Source organism: Xiphophorus hellerii, chromosome 4, assembly GCF_003331165.1.
Source record: "Xiphophorus hellerii strain 12219 chromosome 4, Xiphophorus_hellerii-4.1, whole genome shotgun sequence".
NCBI lineage: Eukaryota > Metazoa > Chordata > Actinopteri > Cyprinodontiformes > Poeciliidae > Xiphophorus > Xiphophorus hellerii.
Window position 1 is genome coordinate 19,362,159 of NC_045675.1, and position 16,774 is coordinate 19,378,932.

The 16,774-nt window shown below is 40.5% G+C and overlaps 1 protein-coding gene across 10 annotated transcripts in view; it reads left to right on the plus strand.

Annotated features, from left to right (window-relative positions):
• tjp1a (tight junction protein 1a) overlaps positions 1 to 16,774 on the plus strand; it is a 99,197-nt gene that overhangs the window by 68,385 nt on the left and 14,038 nt on the right. For 7 of the 10 annotated variants that reach the window (XM_032559756.1, XM_032559750.1, XM_032559757.1 and 4 more), the window contains 18 exons: positions 1,002 to 1,126; positions 1,234 to 1,336; positions 1,487 to 1,808; positions 2,242 to 2,345; positions 2,767 to 2,935; positions 3,097 to 3,229; positions 7,407 to 7,546; positions 7,793 to 7,898; positions 8,114 to 8,264; positions 9,436 to 9,544; positions 9,646 to 9,865; positions 10,314 to 10,498; positions 10,698 to 10,793; positions 11,412 to 11,438; positions 13,991 to 14,073; positions 14,308 to 14,518; positions 16,029 to 16,129; positions 16,218 to 16,568. In XM_032559756.1, the coding sequence (XP_032415647.1) occupies positions 1,002 to 1,126; positions 1,234 to 1,336; positions 1,487 to 1,808; positions 2,242 to 2,345; positions 2,767 to 2,935; positions 3,097 to 3,229; positions 7,407 to 7,546; positions 7,793 to 7,898; positions 8,114 to 8,264; positions 9,436 to 9,544; positions 9,646 to 9,865; positions 10,314 to 10,498; positions 10,698 to 10,793; positions 11,412 to 11,438; positions 13,991 to 14,073; positions 14,308 to 14,518; positions 16,029 to 16,129; positions 16,218 to 16,568 (2,736 nt within the window). The remainder of the gene's footprint in view (positions 1 to 1,001; positions 1,127 to 1,233; positions 1,337 to 1,486; positions 1,809 to 2,241; positions 2,346 to 2,766; positions 2,936 to 3,096; positions 3,230 to 7,406; positions 7,547 to 7,792; positions 7,899 to 8,113; positions 8,265 to 9,435; positions 9,545 to 9,645; positions 9,866 to 10,313; positions 10,499 to 10,697; positions 10,794 to 11,411; positions 11,439 to 13,990; positions 14,074 to 14,307; positions 14,519 to 16,028; positions 16,130 to 16,217; positions 16,569 to 16,774) is intronic. The other 3 variants (XM_032559751.1, XM_032559759.1, XM_032559760.1) reach the window with 1 other exon arrangement.

Here is a 16,774-nt window from a genome sequence, read left to right on the forward strand (position 1 = left end):
TTTTTAATCCACTCCTCTCCATTGTCTTCTCTCTCCCTGTCTTTAGCTCTTCCCTTTTTCCTCGCGGCTCCTTTTCTGTCGTCCTCTGTCCATCCGCATCCCTTCTCCCCTGCGGGCAGAGACGTTCAGCTTCAGGAGCAGGATGTGCGCTGATAAAACAATAGTCAGGGAATCCAGATGGCAGGAAACGAGGCTAAGGAAGACAAAAACCAGCATCCTTTTCCTTGCTCATTTCACTTCCTTCCTGGCAACTCACTTTTCTCCTTCACGAAGCTGCAGACACAAAAAGAGTGTTACTTTGATTAGTTTACTTTTTGTGCCATGGTCATGATAGATTGTATTGCCTTGCATTCTTTCATGATTGCAGGGTGTGATCAGCATCTTCAGTCAAGCAATTAATCTTCAAAAATCTGTCTTATAGTATCCCGGATTTCTGACTGTGCTCAGCATTAAGACAGTAAACCCAGCTTGGGCGAAGCTGCTGTATCATGGGATTGAAGCAGAGCACCTGTCTAGACTGGCCTTGCTTGCAGTAATCTAATTAGTAGCGGCTTTATTGAGGCTGAAGGAGCGGCCCAGTGTGACCTGCGATTCTCAGCCTCGTCACTCTCCTACATTGTGGATGTGAGATTTGGCCCTTGCTTCACACGGCTTGCTCTCTTGCCTGTGTGTTTGCAACAACAAAGAATAAAACACTGCTGAAGATTTGCAGTGAGTTTTGTTGTTGTGAATTAGCTAATGTTGTACATTCCTCCTTTATCACAATGAAGGGTGAGAACACCATTCTGCATTAGCGCTACACAGTGTTAGAAAAACATTAATTTGTGCTTTTTTTATTGTAGAATATTGTAATAAACATATTTATGGCTGTAACACACATTACACCCTGCAATATTAAACACTTTGGTGAATTTGGGATTTTTTTAATTTTGCAGCTCTAGTCTGAAATGCAATACATTTTGCAACATCCATCAGTCTTGTGTGTGTTTCCATGCCAACAGGCACCTGGATTTGGGTTTGGGATTGCCATCTCCGGTGGACGAGACAACCCTCACTTCCAGAGTGGAGAGACGTCCATTGTTATATCCGATGTGTTGAAAGGAGGACCTGCAGAGGGTCTGCTACAGTAAGTGGTGGACTATTTCTTCTAGGGATGCACCAATATACAAATTTGGGGAGATATCAATATACAAGGCTTGAGGACTCAAACACCTGTTATTTTATTCGTTTTAGAGAAAACGATCGAGTCGTGATGGTCAACGGCGTCTCCATGGATAACGTAGAGCATGCGTATGCTGTTCAGCAGCTGCGTAAGAGTGGCAAAAACGCAAAGATTGTAAGTTCAATAAATCTTGTAAATGAGCCATCTACTGTCATTAAATGTGTTTTGCAATATTACTTGTGTCCGTCCTGTCCCACATATGAGGGGAAATTTATTATCTACCACCATTAACAATCAAAACACCTTTCATTTTACTTTTTCAAGACTATTCGTCGGAAAAGAAAAGTACAAATCCCAGTTTCCAAGCCCGGCGATAGGGAGACGATGTCCGAGCACGAGGAAGAGTACAGCGATGAGGACGACGGTTACGATCGCCCTGGCGATCGTAACCGTCAAAGTGCCTTCGGGGGCACAAGCGGAGGCGCTGGCAGGCGTCACGACCGGGAGCGGAGCAACAGCGGGAGGCGGGATCACAGTAACTCACGGGAGAGAAGCATCTCACCACGATCTGATCACCGATCACATTCCTCATCTGCTCCTGCTAAGCCCTCCAAGGTCACCCTAGTCAAGTCTCGCAAAAATGAAGGTGAGATTGTTTTTTCTCTTGGGGTGTTTAAGCATTTAAACACTGCTGATTAAGTTTAGTAAATTTTTTATCAGGGTCGCCAGTAAGTGAGGAGGATGTTGAATTCTGCAACTTAATTCCTTTCTGTGATGTTTAAAAGGCTTCAATAAAAACAGAAGTTCATCTTGATCACTAAAAACTTTTATAAGTGTAGTTTATTACATCATTTATCAGAAGAGCTTGAAAAGCATGAAGGCTTATTGGCATTTTTATTCTCTCAGTGAGAATCAGTTTGTTTTGTGGGAGCACGTTTGCATATGTGTGAAAATTAACATCAGAGCTTCAGCCTCTGACTAGTTTGTGAATTTGAGTTTCTCAAAATTGATGTGATTTTTTTCAGACTGTAAATAAGCTGTTACTCTAAGCCTGTTTTGATTATCACCTTTGAAAACAGAATATGGCCTACGGCTGGCCAGCCACATCTTCGTGAAAGACATTTCTCCAGAGAGCCTGGCTGCCAGAGATGGAAACATCAGGGAGGGAGATGTTGTGCTAAAGGTGAGTCTCAACAGGAATTGGCCAAATTGTGGCAGAGCAAAACAGCACATTATAAGGTCTCTTTTGTTCCTTTTTAAAAAAAAAAAAATTATCCTTTTGTTTTGACTGGCTAAGCGTGACTTGCACAGTGGGTTGAACTGTTGCCCAGTTTATATTAAAGTAAACCAGATGTTCATGTTGTTTTTCTTCTTCTGCCTTTTCTGCAAGTGTATATTTTACCCTTCAACCTACAAAAAGGTCACAGAAAATCCAGTTAAATAGTAAAATGTGTAGAGAAGAATTTAGGCATTGAGATGGGTATTAAAGCATATTTTCCCCTTTCATCAGTAGAGCAGTCAGACTGCTGTGTAAGGAACACTGTGGACTCTGCAGTGTGTCTGTTTAGTTTCTTGTGCTGAAACTGGTCCTCCTCCTCTGGCAGATCAATGGCACCGTTACAGAGAACCTCTCGCTGATAGATGCCAAGAAACTGATTGAGAGGTCAAAGGGCAAGCTGAAGATGGTGGTGCAGAGAGATGAAAGAGCCACGCTGCTCAACATTCCTGACCTTGACGATAGCATCCCGTCAGCCAATAACTCAGACAGAGATGGTGAGACAACAGCCATGTAGCACCGCCTTGTTAGACGCACCTGGTGAAGGGTTTTATGACCTTTTCTAGCAGTTCCACAAGATGAAACATTTTAAAATGTGTAAAATAAGTGAAATGATTGTTTGCTTAAAACTAATATATGATCAATCCTGCATGGATAGACATTTCAGAGATCCATTCGCTGACATCTGACCATTCCAACCGATCCCATGGGATAGGCCAATCACACTCACCTGACAGGCCGGAGACCGCAGACCTCCCCCGTCAATCCCCTCGGCAGATAAGCAACGGCAGGTAAGCGAGGCACACGCATGCCTGCAGATATGGTGAAGGGTTGCTGCAGACACGTGTGCATGTGTTCACACCTAATCCATACATCATGTCCACACCCACAGGTGAGGGGGTGCTGAGTAAGCACCTTGCAGCTCTAATTCAGTAATCAATATGTTGAGACGTAACATGCATAAACCATCTCACGCCCCGTGGAGCCATCAGTGGCTTCCAGTAACGCCTTTCTGTGGGACAGAAGAGAGCAAAAATCAATCCAGCTGCTGTTGGACTGCAGGCTTGTGTGCTAAATTCCTCAGCTTAGTGCCTTTACTGTTTCTGTGCTTATTTCCAGTGATTATCATTTCATCAACACATTTTGATATGTGTCTTTCCTGTCTCTTTCCGCACACTCAGACTTTCTCTTGAGTAATTTTGTTTTTAGCGTGGGGGCAGTTAAACCCTTGAAGCACAGACTGCAGAATATAGTTTGTAGGAAACTGTTTCAAAATGCAGTCTAAATGTACCACCTGGGTGTGGAACAGATTTATAATCAGCCTGATAAATGAGGATGGGGGAATGTAACAGGCCCATGCTCATTATGTCATCAGTTGCTATCAGGAAATATGGGATGCTACTGATTTCTCTGAAATGAACAAACATTTTTACTTTGGGTGTCATGCAGGAAAGGTTCTGAGGTCGGGAGTTGAGCCTTTGTAAGTGGGGCATCAATACACCACGTGTTTTTTAGTTGTGTTTTTTTTTAACTATAACCTATATGCAAATCTTGCATGCAAAAAAACTATTCTTAGATTACCAGAGATCTGTACTAGAAAACAAGTTGTTTATCCTCATTTTTGCATATTGGTCTTTTCCAAACTTTGCCAGCAATATTTTATTGAGAGGTACAGGAACATTGGAAACTACTCAAGTCAGCTGTATTTCATCCTCCTGGGATTGACTTTAGGTCACAAAATTACCTCCATTTTATAAGCCATGTAGTGTAATGAATCTCAAGTCACTTGAATTAAAAGTAGCAAACTGCCATCATTAATTAGCTGGAAATATTTGTCAGGCTAATAACAGCTGAGACAAAGCAGAAAATTTTCGAATCCTTACATAGCATCGTGAAAATTTGTAAACTTAAGTAATAAAATAAAGACCTAAAGACAATTTAAAATGTGTTTGGATTAAAATTGTATGCAATAATATTGAGGCTTCTGAGAAAATTTAAAAAAATATTTAATGAAACTCTTAAATGAAAAAAGAAATGTTTGTTTTTAATCAATCTCTCTTCATGCCTTTAAGTAAGTTAGATCTGTCTTGACCTTCACTTGTCAAGAAACGGCTGCAGGACAATTGCAACAGTGGCATCAAACATACCGGTAATCAAATCAATAATTAAAATCTGGAATCAAGGCAGGATAAGGACCAAAGTTTTGTCCTGAAACCATGTGCAGTGGGAAAAGATTGTAAGCTCATTGTAAGGGAAAAAATGTCATCATGTCACCAGGTCTCCATGAAAACAATTTCTTTTCAGGCTTCGGGCAGATCTTTACCAACGGTGAAAATAAATGCAAACGGTGCTGGATTCTGTAATGGAAGTGCATCCCTTAGTGTTTTACTGCCCTTAAATAATGGAGGGACATAAAAACAACTTAAATGAATTTGAGCTTTATTACGGTACTCAGTTTTCTTTTATACATGCTGTTAAATCATGCAGAAACATGACCTTGTTTTTTTGGTCCAATTTTAGTGTTTTCTTAATTATAATATGGATGTGAATATGAATAAATATAAATGGATGCATGCTGATTGGAAAAACAGCAGGGAAATCTGTTATAGCTCAGTGATTTTAATGAAGAAAATGAATTAATGCTAGTTCCAGCACTGTCTTTATGGTTACATTTTAGGACTTACTATTTATTGCTTCTCTCAGAGGATACGTTTGTGTTGCAATTGTCCTTTGCAATGTGAGTTCATATCTGGACAATATTGCATATGTACAAGCTGCATCATTTTTCATTTTAATGCATCCCGTTGAAGCTGAAGTTGTCTTTTTTGAGCCTGTGATCCTGGTTACTCGTACAGGCATAAACACACAAAATACGCACACTCACACTCTGAAACATCTGCTGCTTTAGCAAGATGTCAGGTCAGTATGTTGCTGCTTGCTAAACTGGCTTTTTAGCTGCTAGTATGTTATGTCATTTTGAGTAGATTAACCTTCAGTGCAGCCATTTTATTTGGTGCTATGTTGTGGTTTTAATGTAAAATAAGGACACTGCTGCTCAGATTGAGAATGGAGAATTCATGTCCGTTTATTTTGAGCTTTTTGCACAGCATGATCTTGACCGTTTCCATGAACAAACGTTGTTGCCAAGTTTTGCGGGTTTTCTTTGGAATTTTTGTTCCTATTTGGTGACAATAATATTTTGCTGTCACTAGAAAGATTGAAAGGAATGCTATCGCTATTTCCCAGTTAAGGGGAGTGGGTTGAAAGAATTTGACATACTTCCCACAGTGCTTTGCCCCATCCCGGGTGGTTGGACAAATCTGATTGGCTGAAAGGCTTTGGGGAATTCTTTTCACCAAGATGGAAAACTGCTCCTGTTTTTTCCTAAATACGTCATTAAAAACGTTCTCATCAAGTGTTTATCAGTGAACCCTTCCTGTGCTGCTTTTAAAAGGAATTAGGATAAAAATTTTCTGTAAGGCATGATGGTTCAACTAAAAGATGCACATGTGTAAGTAGCATTTTATTGTGAGTTTTTATCGTTATCATCTTGCTAATGTCCCTCTTTATGTTTGGGAAGGTTCTTTGGTTCGTGTCACTTGTGCTGTCAGTTCTGTAAAGCATGGACCTGGTTTTACACTCGTTCATCTTTTTTTTAAACTTTTATCTTGTTTGATCTGTTCTGGATGTACCAATGCTATGGAAATGTGCAAGCGAGGGGATGGAACAGAGGCTTCTGTCAAACAGCGTTTATCGACGTAGCGCCTTTTTTTAGCAGCGTTGTGCTGCAAAAAGCTGAACATTCAGGCCACTCTGCTTTTCTCTCTTTTTGTCCTTCTATTGTGTATTCTCTGCCCTTCCTCTTCTCACTGTGTTTTGATTCATGTTTTTTGGCGCACAGGGATGCACACACACACACACACACAGAGCTCGAGCTCTGCTGTGTTTGCTCAGGATGCATCACTCATTAACCTTTCTTCCTCCTCAACATTCCTCCTGTCTGCTGCTGTATCGTCCCACTTGCATAAAAATCCACTGATGTTTATTTGTAAAACTGCATTGTAGTGAGGAATCCAGGGACCTGGAAAAGAGCAACGACTGGTGGAAGGTGTGAAGGCTGCAGACGGTCATTTACGTGTAAATGAGTGGACTGTTCCATGTTTGTCTCGGTGCGCCGTGTCGTGTTATATTTGTGACGAAGTGCTTGTGGTCTGCATACACTTTCTTTGAAACTGCAGGAGGAAGATGAGTTTGGACAGGCGTGAGGGATGGTGTGTAGTTTTTGTGCTGGATTGACGGCCTGCACCTTCATTCATGTTCAAAGGCTTTTGAATACAACTCGAGTACTGTGGCGGCAGGGAGTCATGTTATCAGATTGGCATTCAAGCATTGTCTTAAGCTGCATAGTTTTTCTATCACATAACCTGCTGAACTCACACACGTTTGTTTATTTAGCAACATTTCTCAGATGCCTGTAGTGTAGTGAAAAGTGTCAGTTTGTCTTAGGAGTCTCTGTGGGCTTCTTACTTTAAATGTTTCTACTGAGATTGACATTTTAGTCTGCAATTTTGAATGTAGTTATACATTTATTTATTTTTCCTAAAAAGCAATAAGTAATACATCTTAACTACTTAAAATGGTGTTGAATGTGTGTATTGTCTTTTTTTTCATCAAGTTGCACATCCTTCTTTTAATTACTTATTGTGTTTTCTTTCATCCCCCCCCCCCTCGTAATGTGTGCTCTGACGTAGTCCTTGTACTGTGCAGTTTCCTTTTTGGTTTGTTTTTTTCTTCCTGCCAATGTCTGCACAGGACAAAGCTGCTAAACAAAGAGCTCATTTGTACACACACCCCCACACACACCAAAAAAACTGAACCTCCAACTTTTCACCAAATAGATCGGTATAAACTGGTCTTCATTGCTATTATAAGTCCTCAAAACATTGAAATGTTTTTGTTTTGTGTCAGCTATCGAAGTCGAGAGGAGGACCGCATCTCCAAACCAGGAGGCATGTCCACTCCGGTCAAAATCTTTGATGACGGTGTGTTGTCTCAGGCCAGCGACCAGGCCAGCTCCATCAATGACAAACAGTTACCTCCGCTGCCTGGTAAAGAAACCGCTTGCTGTCAAATGGCTGTGTTTTAAAAAATGTTTTTTTTAATTTTGTTCATACCTGAAATAAAATATATTTAAGTGTTTCATTTTTGAACATCATAAGTAAGCCCTCCAATGTTTACAACTTATGCCAACACGTGTCCTTATCCTTTACACCATCATTATTTCATGCTCCTGGCCAGGTATGTCACAGTTGTTGCGGTGCACTAACCACTCCCTGTGTTTGCATTCACTGCAGAACCAAAGCCAGTTTATGCACAGCCTGGTCAGCCAGATGTAGACCTGCCTGTCAGCCCCTCTGATGCACCGGTGCCCAGCGCCGCTCACGACGAAAGCATCCTCAGGTAAACCATCCCGCTGTTTCTCAAGTCACTGAACACATCTGTGCAGTAGCAGCATGAAGTTCATGCCAAATCGAGCGCACAAACTGTTCATATCAGTGATATTATCCTGAAAGTGGTCTGGATCTTTTAGAAGGGTTGTTTTGAAATCCCTTTATTTACTGACCTTTTTGTTCTTTTTCTTTTTTTTTCTTCTCCCTCCTGTTTTTTTCCTGCAGGCCAAGTATGAAGTTGGTCAAATTCAAGAAGGGAGAGAGTGTTGGGCTGCGGTTAGCAGGGGGGAACGACGTGGGAATATTTGTGGCAGGAGTTTTAGAGGATAGTCCAGCTGCCAAGGAGGGGTTGGAGGAGGGGGACCAGATTCTCAGGGTATGCTACACTCCCTTCTCTTCAGCTCTTGTTTTCTATCTATGGTCATTTAAGCACAACTTGCATTTGTTGCAGAACAAAGTTGTTGCACAGCTGGATTTTTGCACAAAATAACCTGTAAACATTTGACTATTTTTTTCCAGAGTTTGCATGTATGTGATGGGTGTCTCAGGGAGGGAAATGCTGCAAATGTAGCAGACGTCTGGTCTGAAACAAAAGTTTGAGCAACTAATGTTGACATCAGAGTTTTTCGAAGTTGTAACCACTCCCTTCTTTCTCCCCTAAACCCACATGGCTTCAATGGAAAGAGCATCTGGTGTTGGTGTCAAAACATAGACAACACATGGCTTCACACTGAGTTTTATTTTAACAAGTGGTGAAACTATGTTGTTCACTGCCACAGTAGATTTTCTTCTTTGTAAAAAGATCTTGGGAATAAAGAAACAATGTATGAGTGAGTTTATGAGTCATTCCCTTGATCAGTCTCCTGTCAAAACCTCCCGTTGTTCCCAGAAGGAAGACACAATAGAGGTTGTTCTTTCACTTCTGACCTCAGAACAGTTGACAGACTGTTCAGCTGAACACTAGTTTAACTCTGTTGATGGGATGATGGCAGCTTTCTTTATGTCACTGCGGCACTCATTCTCTGACATGTTTTTTTAGACCTGCTTTGAAGCTAACTAACAGCATCAATTTTCAAAATCTTTATCAAGAAGATTCCTACTGTAGGCTGCAGCCCTTATTTTGTGCCTCTGTGCGCTCCGGCGACTGTACAAACACATCTCGGAGACTTCCAGGACATTGTTTTCCCTCCTTAGGTGGTTTCCCTTTGGTCGCGGTGTGCTAGAGGAGATAAAGACATCAAGCCCTACTGTTTCTGGGAAGGATAAAAGTGTCTTTTTGAGGTTCACTGACCCAGTCCATGTGTTTCTGATTCCCCTGCTGCCCCTCAAGCAGAGTCAATAAACAGAACTTATTGTGTTTAGTGCAGCAGTAGGAGGCCATGACAGAAGGCTGCTTAGTTATTAGAGGAATTCTTTGTTGTGCTCCTGATGGGACCATTTCATATAACAAAATGGAAAATGGCAGCAGAACACATTCAAGTCCCAACACCTTAAACGTTTCTCTCCTGTTGTAGCAGCAGAAATTCAAGCTTTTTCTATGTTTATAGGTCAACAATGTGGACTTCGCCAACATCATCCGAGAAGAGGCAGTTTTGTTTCTGCTGGATCTCCCAAGAGGAGACATGGTTACCATTCTGGCACAGAAGAAAAAAGATGGTACGTTTAAACTATTGGTTTTAGTAGGATGAACACACGAAAAGAACCAAAACAATATGTGGCATCAGCAGTGGTAATGTTGTTTTCTCGTCTCCTTTCAGTGTATAGGAAGATTGTGGAGTCGGACGTCGGTGACTCCTTCTACATTCGGACACATTTCGAGTATGAAAAGGAATCTCCGTACGGCTTGAGCTTTAACAAGGGTGAGGTTTTCCGTGTGGTAGATACGCTCTACAACGGCAAGTTGGGTTCCTGGCTCGCTATCCGCATTGGGAAGAATCACCAAGAAGTGGAAAGAGGCATCATTCCCAACAAGAACAGGTAAAAAAAAAAAAAAATAGAGTTGGGTCTCATTGTCTATTACAACTGCGCAGCTTGTTTGCGACTTAACAGGCAGGGATGGAGGAAAAGGAACATGCTTGTAAATCTAAGACTATTAGGAAAGTAAAATAGATGGAGATCATTTCTGACCCATCTATCCAAATTCATCTTGTTTAAATGAATTTGTGTTACAGCTTCCAGTTATTTATTTGTATTTAAATTAGCAATGAAAGGCAACTCTGGCTGTAAGGTTTATTGTTTCTTTAGTTTAATCTTAATTTATGAGCTTGTTCACTATGGCAAAAACTTTATGAACTAGCTATTTAAAATTTGCACATAATAATTAGTCTGAAATGCCTTTATTTTACCAAGGCTTTCTAAAGCTGTTTTTTTTTTATCCCTTTTTTAACTGTACCATGTGTTTGTCTGTAATGTGTTTCTTTTTCAGAGCGGAGCAGCTATCTAGTGTGCAGTACACCCTTCCTAAAACTCCAGGGGGCGACAGAGCGGACTTCTGGAGGTTCAGAGGGTTGCGAAGTTCTAAGAGGAATTTGCGGAAAAGCCGGGAGGACCTGTCGGCTCAGCCGGTTCAGACCAAGTTCCCAGCCTACGAGAGGGTTGTGCTGAGGGAAGGTAAGGTTTCCAAACCCACAGTAAGTGCGGTATCGGATTTAAAGCTTCTGCATATTATTATGTCATTTATTAAACTCAAATAAAACTAAACGGGTCATAAAAACAGTAAGTTTCAGAAAGAACTGCTTGGTTTGCTCATGTAAACAGATCTTAACTGAAATGTTTTCTCCCCGTTAATTTTGGTGTTGTGGGATCACAGCTGGATTCCTGAGGCCAGTGGTTATCTTTGGGCCGATCGCAGATGTGGCCAGAGAGAAACTGGCCAGGGAGGAGCCGGACATTTTTGAGCTAGCAAGTAAGTAATAAAGCGAGATCCGTATAATTTTCACTTTGTGTTGCGTCCTGGTATGTCTCTGGGTACAGAGACCGCACCTTTAACTTACCCATTAAACACCACTGAAACGAAGAAATAATAAATATGAGCCCCATTTATTTACAAGAGAGAGGGAGATGAACAAAAGTGGAAGTGACTTTTGATTTGTATATTTCGTTATGTTCGTACAAGCTAATATACTGTATATACAATTAGAAAGCTTTTTTTCTGAGAGCCAGAAAACGATTAAACCTTTAAAATTCATCAGACTTTGAATGGCATGCTTTCTTTTTAGAAATAGAAGTTTCTTCTTTAGTGGATCGCTATTTACCTATTGTTGAAATGTCTTTAGTCCCACTTTATGTTCTCAGTGTGAGTTTTTGTTGGATTCTGAGCAGAACTGTAAATCCTTTTTAATTTCGGTCCTCATCCACCTCTTCTCACCTCTCCAAATTAGAAGCAACTCAAAAATGTGGTTTTCGTTCTCACACTCAATGCAGCCGCTCTCATATTCAGCCCACTCCCACCCAAGTGTTTCCATTCCTTAATGTTTATTTGCACAACTCCAGTGATGTTTACGTAACTGTATTTTCTTTTCAGAAACACAGCAACAACAAGGAGGGGAAAGTATGTCACTTAGTGCATCAAGTATATCTATCTATATACTGTATATATATTTGTTTTATTTGAGTCAGTGAATGAGCAATAATTTATATGAACAAGTGTTTGGTGACTAGTTCCCTTATTCTGTTGATGTTTAAACAACAGCCACTGCTTTGTTAATGCATAGAGGGGAATAGCACTTAATTTAATATATGTGTGAATTTTCCATCATCCTTTATGGGAAGAGAAGTCTTAAAACCGTAAAACTAACATGTGATTTTACAAATGTTTCATCATACTGACACACAGCTAGCTTTCCACAGACACTGCGACAGATTGGAGATGCTTGTTTGAAGAAAATCAAGTTATGAAATTGGATTTCCCTCGAAACTGGACTGTAAAAATGAATGCAAATCAATTTAGGTTTCAAAGAAAACTTGCATGACTTTCCCTTTTGAAGACTTTTGGCACGATGTCAGCACTGATAAACAAGCACTCTGTCTGTGGGGATTGTGCATGTGTTTAATTTAATGAAAATGTGACGTGAAAAGTGAACTGCTTTTCTATGCTCCCCCCTAGCTGTTGTTGCTGCTGTGTCAGTGTGACCGCTTCACTTGTTCTTGGTGAAACTGAATTAAAATAGTCTTCAATCTGAACGTAGATGTCAGCCAAGCATTAAATTCAGTGGTATTCCCCTCATTAATATGGATTTTACGGTGAAAGATGAGAACAGTGAGGCTGCATGTCGAGCTGTGCAACATAAGATGCTTCAGAAACAAGAAATCACAAACACCCCCTCATGGCCAGCTAAATGATCCAACTAATACACAGTAAACAGGTTTTCTGAGACTAAAAACAATGGTTTTCATGTTTGTCGGGACTTTTTCTTATTTATTTGCTGGCAAATAAATAAGCAATTTGTCTTTTATTTGCTGACAAAAGACAAGTACTTTATTGTTTATAGTAAGAGAGATTTTAAATAGTATAGTTTGCTCTTTCATTTAGTAATTTTACCTTAGATCAGAATGAACAGATGCAATATTCTTAGGATAAAAAAAGTATCTTTAACAATAATGAATGCAGAGTGGAATTATGGTTTAAGCACAACTTCCTCCACATTCAGTAGCACCTCTGGTTAAGTGTTATATTTGTCAAAATAAATGTGGCTTTTGCTGCTGTAGCAAAATTCTACATTTCCAAGTTTCATTTGGCCCTGTCACAGTTTTAGTTTTATTTTATAGTTTCTTTCTCTGTAGATATGTAGATTGGCAGGTTTAGGCAAGATCAACTTACATCTACCTTTCTTGAACAGCCGGTTCTCTTGTCTTAGCCCTTTTGAAGAGTATCAAAGAGAAAGCAAATCATATTTATGTGATATAGCTTACTAAGCTATAGATTACAGTGTCCAGCCACTAGGATTAACATAAAGTTTACGATAAAAAGTTGCTTCTACTAAACATACTTTTACCATGTTTGGATTTCTAGTAATAGCAGATACGTTACTGGCTGATCTTATTCCCACCTCTGAATAATTAGACTCTGATTAAAGGTAACATGGTCTTATTGTGAGGTTTTACACATCGTCAGCAGGGGTGCCATTAAGTGTGGAAGATGCTATAAACAGTAGGAAAAAAAAGTCTTCCAGGACCCAGATGTTTTTTCTTTTCTTTCTGCTATTTTTGGAAGAAAGTTTGGACTACTGAACAAAGCTTGCTAGTTTGAAGCTTTGTGACTATGCTCCCAGTTTTAAAGACAAACACTACGAAATTATTTGTTTGCCTGAAGGTGTCCTGTCAGTTTAAGGTGCTGATGGGAAAACAAATCTCTCTTGTCGCCATCAAAGAAAACTTTATATTTTGTAAAAATTAAGTAGTGATAATATTAGAGCCAATGTCTGAAAAAAGGGCTGCATATGCTTGAACCTCTGTGTGCATGGCTATATTTATTTGCACTTTGCTAAACATAATTCTTGGGATATTTTAGAAACGTTTGCAGTTCTTAGATCCCTTTACAAGTAGAGATTATCCTCGTGTTTGAATCCTTACTTTACTGTACATCCCAGTGAGATGACTCCCCTAATGTTTTTTTTAACCTTGTGTTTTTGGTCAGGAAAGCATTTCTTATCTTTGTTGAAAATATAAACTCCTCTTCACATGCCTGCTGAAATCCCCAAGGCCTTAAAATGACACCATGGTCTCATTAATCCCAAATGACCCTCCTGCTCTTGAATGTGCATATTTAACATCAATGAGCCACACGTAACTCATTTCCCTGCACTATAATCTACACTGCTACATGCACTTGCACACACATATTTAATAATCACCGAATTTTATTCCCTAATCCCTCCAAAAATACTTCACGTCCGCTGCATGAATTGGCTGCTATCTTTATTTTTGGTATGAAATATCTAGCTGTTCCCATGAACGTACACTTGTCCTCTCCTATTCTGTGAATATCGTTGCGCTTTGAACCGCTCTGTTTATGGGAGTTGACAACTGCACGCTACAAAAATGTCTAATTGGGGCACGGGCTTGTGCTTATTGTTTTGTAATGGCCCGTTTCGTCTTCGGCAGGGAGCGAACCGAGGGACGCAGGAACCAACCAGAAAAGCTCGGGCATCATTCGCCTGCATACCATCAAGCAGATCATTGATAAAGTGAGTAAAACTGCACAAACAGGAAAGACGAAGATGTGTCCCTTTTTTGTCCTAGGTATGTTTTAATATGAAGTGAGACGTAATAGTATTTTTATAGCTCAATGCTGCCCTCTGGTGGTATATTCCCACTCAATTAAATGCAGTGCAACAGCTTTGCTTTACATTTATTTTGCTCAGCAATTGCTGAATATATTTGCAGTCGAAGTGATAAATTCTGTTTTCTGCACCCTGAAGGACAAGCATGCGGTGCTGGACATCACCCCCAACGCTGTGGACCGTCTGAACTACGCTCAGTGGTATCCCATCGTTGTGTTTCTAAACCCAGACACCAAACAGGGGGTCAAGAACATGAGGACACGGCTCTGCCCCGATTCCAGAAAGAGTGCCAGAAAGCTTTTTGATCGAGCTCTCAAGTTACGGAAGAACAACCACCACCTCTTCACCAGTGAGTCCACACACGGTTTGAACAGCAGAAATCAAGCTGATTTGTAGCTTGTTTCATTGCTGCCCTTTAAGGGAATATTCGCCAACCACACCGGTTAGACAGTAACATTCAGTGATGCTCGCGGGGTGGAGTATAAAGCATTACCTGACCTAGTAAATGGTTAGCAATGGAAATATGAATAAGGGCTTATGGCATAGTCATGTTTTATTCATGTCCCACGCAGACGATTACATATTTGGCTGAGCTGAAGAAAAACATTAATGACACTTAGGGAGCAGCAGACCTCATTTGAAAACAGCTTAAAACTGCAGTACTGGATAATTTCACTATAATGAATTCAAAGTTCCCTGTTTAGGTCTTTGATTACATGCTATGTAGTTTTGCCATATGATAAAACTTCCATACGTGCAGCTCCTTGACTCCTGCGTTACACTGAGGGACAAATCTTATTATGAATAAATTTTGTCTTAGACATCATTCGTAGTTTATATACTTAAAACCACTAGGGATCCTTACAATTGTAGAAATATATTTTTACTTAATTAATTCATGCCTTGCAAAAGTATTCACACCCCTTGAACTGTTCTCTTTTTGTTCTGTCAAAACAAAAAGAGTATAAGGACTTTACGTGAAAGCATTGATCACTTAACCTGCTGGACAAAGTAGCACATAACTGACATGAAAGGAAAGATGTTGCATTGTTTTAGTGTTTCTTTTTTTTGTTACTTTTTTATTTTACAAATAAAAAAGTATTTGTAGGTTTATAATGTAGGTTTTTGTTGTAATTCTTGCCTCTACCGTCATTGAAGAAAGTGACATTTATTTTGAGAAAATAGCTCAGTCCAAATGAACTGAGAGTGTGATTTTCAAGTCTTTCGACAGACTGTCAATTAAATTTATTTCTGGACTTTGACTGGGCCACTCTAACATTTGAATATCCTTTGATTTGTATTATTTTCTGTGAAACACTGACTGATTGTACAGGATTGTTGCACTGCTGGAATGGGAAGGTTTAACTCAGTTTAAAGCCTTTTGTAGTTCTAAATGCACTTTTTTAAGCCTTTTTTTTTTTACAGTGGGAGTCGGGGTGATGTGCCGTGTCAGTTTTCTGACACAATAGCAAACTATGTAATACATTTTCATCTCGTTTGATCAGAGCACCTTGTTTGCTCTGGTTCTTGCATGGCTTGTGGAAAACAATCTTTCTTCTTGTTGCGCTTCCATTGAATGACTAATAATTACGTTGTAAATAGATTATTCCATCTGAGCTGTGGATCTCTTCAGCTCCTCTAGAGTAGGCACATTCTTTTTCCTCCACTTCACAATTATGTGCTACTTTGTAGCACATAATTGTGCTACAAGGGGATTAAAAAATTCCCTAGTAAATTAATTGAGGTAAGTGGTTGCAATGTGAGAAAGCTCAAATGATATTAACATGTTCACAAGTCACTTAATGTACCAGATTAATATTAAAGGCTAAACTGGATGTCATGTTTTCTTTCCCTTTCAGCAACCATTAACCTGAACAGCATGAATGACGGTTGGTTTGGAGCCCTGAAAGAAATAATCCAGCAGCAGCAGAACCAGTTGGTGTGGGTGTCAGAAGGAAAGGTTAGTCACGGTCAAACACATCAAACCAAATTTTGAAGGTGAGGATTTATGTTTCTCACCCGTTCTGTTTGGTTTCCAATTTCCTCAGGCTGATGGGGCAACCGATGACGACCTAGACCTCCATGACGACCGCCTCTCCTACCTGTCGGCACCGGGCAGTGAGTATTCCATGTACAGCACTGACAGCCGGCACACCTCCGACTACGAGGATACGGACACGGAGGGCGGGGCCTACACCGACCAGGAGTTGGACGAGACGCTGAACGACGACGTGGGTCTGCCCGCCGAGCCGGCTATCACACGCTCTTCGGAGCCCGTACGTGAGGAGCCGCCAGTCATCCAGGAGCCCCCCGGCTACGTGGCCTACTCTCACTCGGCGCAGCCGGACCCGCTGAACCGCATCGATCCGGCTGGGTTCAAAGCCCCAGTGCCGCAGCAGGTAGCGTTTCTGAGAGCCGTACGCCTCCCCTGTTGTCTGGAGGACGTGGTGTGCGTTAGAAGGGTTTTCTGGAGGCGCTATTGAACACACTCTCTCCCCTCTGCAGTTATTCTGTGTGCTATTATGAAACAATATTATGAAACTGATGTGGGGGCAGATATATATTGTGATTATATACAGAAATACCATATACATATATATATATA